Source organism: Acartia tonsa, chromosome 6 (assembly GCF_053477335.1).
Source record: "Acartia tonsa isolate MP-2025a chromosome 6, ASM5347733v1, whole genome shotgun sequence".
NCBI lineage: Eukaryota > Metazoa > Arthropoda > Copepoda > Calanoida > Acartiidae > Acartia > Acartia tonsa.
The window spans coordinates 26,860,829-26,872,859 of NC_137265.1; the positions used below are offsets into that span (position 1 = coordinate 26,860,829).

The 12,031-nt window shown below is 34.5% G+C and overlaps 1 protein-coding gene across 1 annotated transcript in view; it reads left to right on the top strand.

Annotated features, from left to right (window-relative positions):
- The window catches only part of Cpsf160 (cleavage and polyadenylation specificity factor subunit 1), an 89,507-nt gene that overhangs the window by 53,942 nt on the left and 23,534 nt on the right, over nucleotides 1-12,031 (top strand). Inside the window, exons 28-30 of the mRNA XM_080164137.1 lie at nucleotides 2,193-2,263; nucleotides 7,919-8,061; nucleotides 8,577-8,712. Coding sequence (XP_080020263.1) covers nucleotides 2,193-2,263; nucleotides 7,919-8,061; nucleotides 8,577-8,712 — 350 coding nt within the window. The remainder of the gene's footprint in view (nucleotides 1-2,192; nucleotides 2,264-7,918; nucleotides 8,062-8,576; nucleotides 8,713-12,031) is intronic.

Below are 12,031 nucleotides of genomic sequence, written 5' to 3' on the forward strand. Positions count from 1 at the left end.
ACCAATAATAGTGAGGCCCATCCATATGGCCGCTGGGTAACAGCTACAGCTGAGCAGCAGCCGTTACCCTGATGCATATTGATGGGCCTTACTATTTTTGGGGAGTATTAATATGCTTGACACCTATAAAAATTTACCCCACACATCACAAGCTACCTATGTCTTAAACTTTTACTTTTATTTGTTGATAACTGTTCTTAGCCAATTTCAGCTGTTTAACAACTAAATCAATACTGAAATATTCAATATTTGGTTATCCTTTAATAGTCCCAAAAAGTGCTAACAGCTGAGTCTTAAACAACGGTTTACTGCACAGCTGCAGCTGTTACCCAGCAACCATATGGATGGGCCACCACTATTTTTGGTAGTTTTTTTTGAGCTTAGCATCTATTAAAACCTACCCCTTGACACGTCACAAGCCCTATGTACTCATTTTTTTCTTGGCTGCTCCCAGCTGAGCTGCAGCTGTTACCAAGCTGCAATATGGATTATGGATGGGCCACCACTATTTTTGATAGTATTTTTGAGCCCGGACATACCCCTGTTACCCAGCAACCATATGGATAGACCACCACTATTTTTGGTAGTTTTTTTTGAGCTTAGCATCTATTAAAACCTACCCCTTGACACGTCACAAGCCCTATGTACTCATTTTTTTCTTGGCTGCTACCAGCTGAGCTGCAGCTGTTACCAAGCTGCAATATGGATGGGCCGCCACTATTTTTGGTAGTTTTTTTTTAAGCTTAGCACCCATAAAAACCTACCCATAGACACCTCACAATCCCTATCTATTCTTTCTACTCTTGGCTGCTTCCAGATGCCATATGAATGGGCCGTTACTATTTTTGGTAGTATTTTTGAGCTCAGCACCCATAAAAACCTACCCCTAGACACGTCACAAGCCCTATGTACTCATTCTACTCTTGGCCGCTCCCAGCTGACCTGCAGCTGTTACCCAGCCGCCATATGGATGGGCCGCCACTATTTTTGGTATTATTTTTGAGCTTAGCACCCATAAAATCCTACCCCTAGACACGTCACAAGCCCTATCTACTCATTCTACTCTTGGCCGCTCCCAGCTGAGCTGCAGCTGTTACCCAGCTGCCATATGGATGGGTCGCCACTATTTTTGGTAGTATTTTTGAGCTCAGCACCCATAAAAACCTACCCCTAGACACGTCACAAGCCCTATGTACTCATTCTACTCTTGGCCGCTCCCAGCTGACCTGCAGCTGTTACCCAGCCGCCATATGGATGGGCAACAACCCATATCTACCCTTCATACTCTTAGCAGCTCCCAGCCGTTTTCAGCCGGTTCTAGCCGTTTAGCAGCTGGTACTAGAAATTTAAAAAATGGTTATTGCAATCATTTACCATGAATTAAACCCAAAATATGTTTTTAAAAGTTGATTCCTACGTAATTAATGATGAATTTGCCCTGAAAATAGGCAAAAAACGGCTAAACGGCTGAGCTTCCAGCCGCCAGCCGTTACTTTTCCAACTTTTTGTTCGATTTAGGGAAAATAGACCTACCAAGTATTACTCATGCAAAATTTCAGATCGAAATTCGAATTCTAAGTGCCATTTAATCACTGATTACGAGATGGTTGCATTAAAAACCCCCCCCTTAATGATGAATTTACCCTGAAACTAGGCAAAAAAATCCGGCTAAACGGCTGAGCCGCCAGCCGTTAATTTTCCAACTTTTTGTTCGATTTAGGGAAAATAGACCTACCAAGGATTACTCATGCAAAAGTTCAGATCGAAATTCGAATTCTAAGTGCCATTTGCTCACTGATTACGAGATGATTGCATAACCCCCCCACCCCCACCTTACTCGACAGAATTCAAAAAGTAAGGTGTCAAATTAAAGATACTTACTATTTTCGTTCATAATGGCAATTTTCTTTTTTTTATGTTGATTTTTAGTGCCTTAAAACCGACTTAATTTTTTAAAATATTTTAAAATTACTTCAAAAATAAGAGGTCTACAAAAAAACACGATTGCATATATAAATTCTATGGACAATTTTACATCTACTACATACTAAAAACACCGACTAGCTAGTTTAAATAAAAAGCAAAAAAGTTAAGACACCTTCTTTAGATTTTACCGCCGAACATTTGATCTGCAACTGCCAAACAAAGATGTCTTCATTAAATTTGTATGTCTGTTAATTGACGTTATTTAGGTTGTAATGTATGAGTTATATGCATATGAAGCACCAAATCTGTCACCAGATCAACTCAAAGTTAGATTCAAGTAAGTAAAAATTAAGGGGGGGGGTATTAGGTAAGTTCTGAAACTTTTGCGTAAACAGTGATTATAGACTTTGTCTTTGGAGTGAAGGGATAGATTATTTAACAAAAAAGTTTATTTTTGGAATGTAGTTTTCCTATTTAAAAAAAAATGCATTTGGCCTCGAGGTTTTGGATCTGCAGGCCTCCAGGTTGTCTCTGGACAGGTAAAGATGAAAAAAAAAAATTTGAAGAGTGTGAGTTCAACTTATAAATCAAAATATGCATTTTTTATCTTCACATATATAAATAACATTCTAAAAGATGCATATTTTGTTTTATAATTTGACTTCTAACTCTTCAAAAAAAAAATTTTCATTTTCACCTGTCCAGAGACAACCTGGAGGCCCGCAGCACCTGAACCTGGAGGCCAAACCAAATTTTTTTAAAGATAGGAAAACTACATCCCAAAAGGAAACTTTTAGTGAAATAATCTATCCTCTCACTCCAAAGACAAATCCTATAATCACTGTTTACGCAAAAGTGTCAGAACTTGTTATGTATTATGTACAAACGAGAGGAAGTGATGTTAAGCACCTTCCAGCAGCAGTGTAAGGCATTTTTAAATGGATATACTTGGTTTCAGTTATATGTGGCAAAATAAATGAATAACGATAACGATAAGGTGTAATTGTATTAATGTAAACAGGTTGATTAATGTACTTATGATGCATTTTACAGCATTTGATGATGTTTCGTCAAAAAAATGTTCATATAAAACCATGGAGAGATTAGTTTAGTTCATATAACAATGCACATTGGGGCAAATCAACCAAAAAGGGGATTTAATTATTTAGTACCCTTAAAATTCATCTCACAAAAATTTCATTTTATACTTTTTTGTAGGTAATTTAACAACAAACAAATTTGCTTTTATGTTTTTTTCTGTCATTTGAAAGGAACATGGAGATAAAGGTCATTTTATGAAGGTAGATAGAAAATTACCAGATTAACCCCTCCCGAAAATAGCCCAACTTACCCTATCCATCTATCTATCCATCAATCTATCCATCTATCTATCCATATATCTATCCATCTGTCTATCCATCTATCTATCCATCTATCTATCCATCTATCTTTCCATCTATCTATCCATCTATCTATCCATCTATCTATCCATCTCTCTATCCATCTATATATCGATCCATCTATCTATCCATCAACTATTCATCTCTTTATCCATCAACTATCAATTTATCCATCCATCAATCTATCCCACTATCTATCTATCCATCTGTCTATCCATTTACTTACCCATCTATCTATCCATATATCTATTAATCTACCTATCCATCTATCTATCCATCAACTATCTTGAATTTCGTGTTTAAAATGTCTAATTAGGGGTTTTGGTTATTAGAGCAATTTGAGAATTTATTAGTAGCGCAGCTACCATATCACTAGCTTTTTGGGCCCTTTAAAGTGTAACTAGGTTAATTGTGGTCCGATTTTAGTGTTCAAAGTGTCAAATTTGGGGTCATGGAATTCATTTCAGTAAATGGTGTAAATGGGGGTGGATGGGGATCCTTATTTTAGCAAGCTACAAGTTTCACTTTATTTTTATGTTTAATAAATCCATTATAAATGTGGGCATGATTAACATAAATTTTTATTAACTAATATCTATATTTATAATGATATTATGATTCTTGTTTACTGTTTATATGTATACTAGCGGCTTCGCCCCTAGCCTCTAGGGGATTTGCCCCAAGAGGTAATTAAACAAGGATGACAACATCCATGAAAGAAGCGAAGCTCTGAAATGGAAGGACAAACGAACATTAACACTTGTGAAGTGTCAGAACTGAATATTAATGCATGTCTATACAAAATTGTAATTAAAACTGATTAAATACATGTTACTGTTTAAGGACATACTGACGTTTTTAGGACTTGATTATAGAGATGCTTCGCTTATAACAATAGACGTTATTGAAATAGGAATCAGTATTCAAAAAATCAGATGAATAGGATATTTTTAACATTCAAAACCATTATTTGTTGTCAAAAAAGTAAAAATCAGCTGGTTATAAATGGATGTACGGACTTTCTGGTAACGATTATAGAGTTGCTGTGCTTTCTAAGTCGTACCTAACTGTTGTAGAAATCAGCATGAAAAGTTTGAGATCGATAGGACAATTCTAGCCTGTTTAAGTTAAGTAAAAGAGCTAACTGTACCAGACGTACGGACGGACCGACCCTAATTATAGAAATATGAAAAAATTGATGGGGGATTTTTATTTTTGAAAAAGATCTTTAAACAACCACAGGACCAGTAGATATATTTCCTGAAGAGTAGAATTCAATCAGTTTAGTGGTTAGCGAGATCTAAAGGGATGGGCGGATAGACAAACAGACATCAAGCTACTTTGTATTATATATTAACACCTAGGGATCTAAGGAACAAAACAATAACCGATTAATATGTACATCCCCAATATTGATACATATTTAATAAATACATATTTAATAAATTATAAAATTCAAAATTATTTGTCTGTAGATGACAATTAGTGGTTGAAAAGTTTTGACACTCATCTTAATGAACCAACCAATAAAAAATCAATTAAATTTCCTGAAGTTCTTATGCTAACGAATATAAAAACGTTATTATAAAACTTTGAAGTTTGGGGACTAGTGTAATTAACAGTCCCCTCCCTTTCTAAATAAAACTGCTGACTTTAAACATGAATACCCTGTAACTACATAATTTAAAAACAAAGCATTACCAATAGACAGACAGATAGACTACTTGCCAATTCAAATTTAGAATGATTATAAAAACCTCACGTTATTTGCATATTAACTTTACCTTTTCACAGTGAGGTAGGGGACATTGGGCTGTTTATAACACTAGTCCCCAAAGTTTTACAGTTATGTGTTCAAATGTTTTAACTACTAACTTTAATCTACAAAAGGGGTAATTTTGTGTATTATCATTGGGGATGTACAACAATTTATTGACCTTTGGCTTATCCCTTTAGATCCCTGATATTTGTAATAATCTATAGAAACGATTATTTAGTTACATTAAAACATCAAACATAAAGAGGTTTAGATTTAGGTTTAGCCACCCCCCCCCCCCCTCTTCTCCCCATCATTTAGTGCAATAGAACTTGAAAATATTTATTATTAACTTTAATTCTAAGTCAGAATAAATATTTCCCAATATGTCTATGTTTCTGTGTCTTTTATTTATTTGAATTATATCTTAAGTTTTAACTTTAAAAGCGCATTTAACGCCTTTTCTTACAAGCTTTTCGTGCACCCACGTTCAGAAAACGGGCTAAAAACCCCTACGGGGGCGCGGGGGGGTAAATGAAACCAGTACTGGCGATTAAAATATGTCTTTGGGTAATCAAATATCGTTTTTTTAGCCGGCGACACCCGGCGAAAACCTGTTTCCTCTTACTGTCTTCTTAAATGTTGATTAAAAAACAAACAAATAAAAACTAAAATCTTGACTTCAACTAGAATTATTTAAGACTAATTTCTTCAATTTTTGTTTTTTTCTTTTATACCGTCAAAATATATGTAATGCATGACTCATCAGAAGTTATTTTGTCTAATTACGTTAATTCTAAGAGATTTTATAATACTTTTAAAATTGTTGGTGAAACACAAAAAGTATTCCTTTTTCTGTAAGAAAATTTTTGCATTTCTTGACTTCCATGCATTAGAATGCTTACTTAAAAAGCGTATTTTTACGATTCCTTTGAAATCTGATGTACATTGGGTATGATAATACTCATAGAATGTTTAAAACTTGATTTGGGGGTGGTGAATTGTTGCCCCTTGTTGCCCCTATGTGCAATGTATATTAAACATAAACGTACATAGTAGATTCATACAAAGTACAAAACTCTAAATTATTACTCGAAGGTTCGTAAAAGTACTTGCTTTCATTCGTGCACAGTCCCCTTTACCACAATAAAGGGTCGGTCCGTACTTTTGTCTGCCACGGATAATTATCGTCAATTGAGGCATGTTAAAATTGCTATTTGCATTTTGGATCCTGTAGCAATTAGGTGCGATTTGGAAAGCGTAGCAAATCGGTTTTTAATACCAGAATGTCTTACAATCATTAAAAGTAGAGCTTTTCTATAATTATGGTAGTTTCGTCTGCATTTACGTCTCGGTTAGTCTTTTTCGTTTATTTAAGCGTGTAATTGTTCCATATAATTTAAACTTAGTATGATGATTCCTGTTTGATATAATTAAGAAAGCGTAACTATATGAACGTTATCATATTTTCATATTTTTTTGAATTGTGAAATAATGGTTGGCAGACAAAAAACCCACCCCAAAACCCACCCGGGTTTTTTGCCCTCTAACCCACCTAAAAAAAACAAGGTTTTTTTTTTTTAAGAAGCAAAATTTGTTTTAAAAATAAGTTTATTTTTCATTATTTATTCATTTATTTTTATTGACCCCTTGCATGTATTTAACAAAGGAATAGACTCATTACTCACACTGACTCAATAGCATCCAGATCCAGAAGTTCATTGTCAATATCATCAACTTTTAGGATCTTTAGATTTTTTATTTTTCTGTTAGTCCTATAAATTGAAGCCAACCAACTTTCCAGCTTTCGTATGTCTTAGCCTGTCTCTAAATATTATATGACTGGATATACACGTATTTCTTTGAAAATTGAATTTCGGCACTTTCCTTCTAGGGGCTTGTGGAGCAATAGACCCCCCAAAACACTAAAAATATGAGTTTTGAATTTATTTTTTAAGATATCAACCTGATTTTTTTTATAATACTTTTTTAACATAAGCGAATCAACGAACCATTACAGATTTCATTTTGGGACTTTCCTTCTAGGGGCTTGTGGAGCAATAGACCCCCAAAAACACTAAAAATATGAGTTCTGACCTTATTTTTAAAGATATCAACCTGATTTTTTTCAAAGAAATACGTGTATATCCAGTCATATAAGAGAGCCTACAAAAAAAATTAGGTTCATAACTTTAAAAACAAGCCCACAGTGCCCTCCCAATCTTTGGTACTGAATTTCATTTCCTATAAGTGTACAAACTCCCCCCCCCCCTTGGTTTCATGACACGGTAGTTTTCTTTGTATATTTATAGTAGCTAGCTATTAATAGGTTATTTTAGGTTAGGTTAGTTAAGGGGTAATGATTGCCCCGCATGGGTTAATAAGAGAAAAGCTACTGTGAAAATACTATGAAACTCGCTGCGCAATAGAAAGAATAGTCTATTATGTATTACTAGCGGCTTCGCCCCTGGCCTTTAGGACTTTGCCCCAAGAGGTAATTTGAAGAAAAAAAGTGTATCAGATGCAACAAAACAAATGAGGGGGATTTTTCTGTTTTTTTTTGGAGGGGTTGTGGGTGTCCCACCCCAAAGAAAATAGCTTAAAACCTCCACAGGACCAGTATATTATATATATTCCCTGAAGAGTAGAATCCAATAGGTTCAGCGGTTGCCCCAAAAAAAACCCTAAAACCCGGGTAAAACCCATATTACCCACGACCCCGGGGATTTAAAAAAAAAAAAAACCGGGTTTTGCACAACTCTGGGATAACAAGGTAGTCATCCTTGTTTTTTATATAAATTTACATTCAAATATATTATGTATTTACAATTTTTAGGAAAATTCGACATGGTCTGGTTTTAAGAGAGAGAAAATCAAGGAATAATAGAGAGGATAAGCAAACATTGAGTGCCTCAACTCATACTAAAACGTTCAGATATTTTAATGATATTGCTGGATATGAAGGAATCTTTATTTCAGGTACACATATATAAACTTTTCACCATACCATACATATCAGAAGACTACGTTTTGTATATAAGCTTTTTTTTAATATTAAAAATAATAAACAAATATGATAACACAATGTTGAATTATCACGAACTTCTAAAATAATGAGTTATCTAATTCAGATAATTTAAAGCTTTACCAAATTTTATAAAAGTATTATTTTAATACCAATTAATGTACAAATATCATTCCCATATAAACAACCCCTTAAATAGTGGATGTAAATATTCATTTATTTTCCGGAGGTAGTCATTTTTAGAAGATTTTTAATTTTTTTTTGGAAGATTTTAAAATTTTTTTTAATTATTAAAAAAAACTTGATATCAGGGATATAAATGATCATAGCCGGGAAATAAATGAAAATTAAACCACATTTTAGCATAAAAAAATGAGTTTTTTGTTTAAATGAGAATGATATTCCTGTCCAGTTTTTTGTTTAGGAATGAAAGAAAAAAATATTTTTTTAATTTTATCATTTTTCACAGGTCCATATCCACATTGGTTATTCTTCACCGGTAGAGGCGAAGTCCGTGTCCACCCAATGTCTATTGATGGATCTATTGGAATATTTGCCCCGTTCCACAATGTTAACTGTCCTCAAGGTTTCTTGTACTACAACAGGTAAACTTAACTGAATCAAAAACAATCATGGAACACTTTTAAACTTGTTTGTAGCCTTGATTTTCTAAAGTTAGAATTAGGATGGAAACTTGAAGTGAGTGAATTCTTCGGCCAATCTTAGATTGGTAAGCTTCACGCACAGCTGAAATATGATTTATGGCACTGACATTTAAATTAGGTGCATGGACAAGGAAAAGCATGGTAAAAGATGATCGATAAATATAATCCTAACTTCCCCCAATTAAATCTCCCTCCTTACAACTTAAGGCATCTCAGGAAATGTTGAGTAATTATATTCTGAAAAAATTGGGACTTTAACTCGGATTTTTTCATCCACTAAATTTCGCTAACCACTACCCCATACTTTTGAATTCACTACCAGTCTACTTACTTTTTAAGATTAAAAATATTAAGACTATATTTTGTTTTTGTGATAAATGCTTTATTTTAAAATATTCACTGTTTTATGAAAGGCTAATTTTAATTAGTATTCTGGTATTTTATGTGTAAAATACATATCAGATTTATTTAAGAATTAAAAGGTACCTTTTAACTAATGAAATAGATGGTTTGGTAACTTTATCGTCAGTACTCTGTACTAGCAGAAGGTGGCGACTATGCTGCTTACCTCTGTTTGAATATAGGGTGTCCCATAGTGTGTGGGTGTAGTGGTTAGCGCACTGCACTGTGGTTGGGAGAAACCGAGTTCAAGTCCCCACATAGACTTTGCACTTGGTTGACAAATGCTGTCGCAATTTGTCAGAATATAATCACGCAACCTTCCCTAAGAAGCCCTAGGGTTGTAAGGGGGGAGATTTGTAGGAAGTTAGGATTCTAGAAATCAAGCAGCTCTAACCATGCTTTCCCTAATCCATGCTCCTTGTATGAGAATGCCATTAATTAGGGTGGCTTAATATGGAACACTTGCCAAAACTCTAGGCCAGGGTGATGTAATAATTGAGTAGCTTCCACGAGAATTGCGGGTCAGCTTGTAATGTAACATAGAATACAGTCAGCTGTGCGTGAAGCTTACCAATCTAAGATTGGCCAAAGGATTCTCACTTCCAGTCTCCGTGTGCATCTGAGTCCTAACTTCAGAGAATCATTGCTACAACAAACAAACCTCTGTTTAAATTTTGAAATATCATTCCTCTAGTCTAATCTGAAATCATCTATCATGACCACCTACAATTTCTGTCATGTATTGACTTCACGGAACCACAGAATTCTAAGATCTTAATTCTAGAGACATCCAACCATGGCCAGGACGAAATAACAACAGATATGAGTATAGCTTTATTGACTTTAGTCTATCAACATTCAACATGCTCCTAAAAATACAATGTTAATTAGTTATATTACATATATCAATAATATTTTATTAACCCTTAACGGTCGGGGGGGGGGGGGGGGCGTTGAACGCCCCCCCCCTCCGGTTTTTTCTATCTCATTTTATGTGTGTGAAAGATAAAGAGCCCAAACTGCTTGACTTTTTAAGTTTGGGTATGACACATAACTGAGAGTTGGAATTTTTTGAATATCTCCATCCTGGCGGGCACAGGATGCCAGCAAACCTGGCAGGGTCATCCAGGTAAAGAGCAAAAATTTTTTTTTCACTTAAACAAAGCATTTTATCTTACTAAAATACTAAAATATCCTCTAGTAGTACATCCTCATATTAAATACAGGTGTTCAAGTCAATTTCAGGTTCCAGGTATGATCCTGCAGGTCCTGATCCTCCAGGTCTCCAGAAATCTTTAAAAGGCTCCTGTGGCCGCAATTTTTGACTTAGAGACTTCAAATTTTAAACTTAAGCTTTTCTTACATGTCTACATAATGTATTAAAATTTCATAAAGATCCGCCGCCGTTTTCCCGCCGACCGCCGACTGCGGTGGCTGGCAGCTGCCAAGTACAGCTGCGGCCGCTGAAATTTATGTTTTGATATTTCAAACATAAAATTTACATAAAAATAAACATTTTCTGCAAAAAAAAATTCTTCTAGCTTCAAAAATAAAAAAAATTACAGCCGTTTGAAATTTTTAAGTAAAAAAGGACCTAAAAACAAAGGTTGTTAAATAAAAGGGTGAAGGAAGCGAAAATTGACCTTGACTTACCTAAGGTCGAAAATTCATCATAACACAGGGGACTTGCACAAAAAATTTTAGCCCTCTAGCTCTAATAGGAACTGAGATAATAGGGGGGGGGGCGTTGAACGCCCCCCCCCCCCCCCCCGACTGATTAAGGTGCGGCAAGGGGCCCGACTGTAAAGGGTTAATATCAGATTATTTATGTTTTTAAGGTCAGGACTTTGGTATATTTAAATAAGCAGTGTTTCGGATCCGCATTGATTTTTTGCGGATCCGGATCCTCCAAATTTGGTCAGTGCGGATCCGGATCCTACCGGTTCCAGATCCTTGACAATAAAAATAAAATCACCAAATTTTTCAAAAATATTTATTCTTTAATTCGAAGTTAAAAATACTTATAATTTTCAAGTCTGAACCTAAACCTTAAAGATTGGCTCTCATCAAGAGAATGTCTGAAATTTTATATAAATTTAGGTAGATTTTTCCATTTTTTCCGCATTTTTTTGAGTCCAAGGATCTTTCAATTAACTTGAATATAAAAGAAGTAAAAATTGACAGCGTGGGAATAATAAATGTTCACAGCATAAAATCTGTTTACAAAGAAATATCATTGGCTTAATTAAAATATAATAATGCAGTTTAATAGGCATATAATAAATAGATAAACGAATGTAATGAAATCATAATTTTTTTTTATGTTTGATATTTTACAGGCTTAAAATGCCTTTTAAAAAATCTATTAAGATTTCCTTATTAACCCAAGCTTGACTATACTGGGGAGTTACTACGCACCCAAAGTGTTTTTTTTGTAAAGCCCTTGGCCAACTATTGGATCATTCCACTCTAACACACGAGAAAGCTTCATATATGTCACACAATATGTTTGTTATGCTTTGATTCTCCAAAAAAGTGGAACCATAATAACATTTGCTGCGCTCAATTGCGTAGCCTCATTTTCTCCGCAATCAATGAATAACACATCTGGTTTAAGGAAAAAAGGATATAAAGGAAGAAGTTAATTCTGCGCTTGAAAAACTAAAGCTTCCTTGAAAAGAGGACGAGACATCATCAATTATCAAGATTAGAGAAAAGTAGCAAAATAATATTAAATATTTTTTCTCAATAGTTAGAAATCGACTACCCACTTTGGCAAAAAGATTTTGGTGGGAGATTACTTTTTTCAAATCTTATAATGCTGTAACTCAATTTCTGGGCTGAGCAATAACAGTTT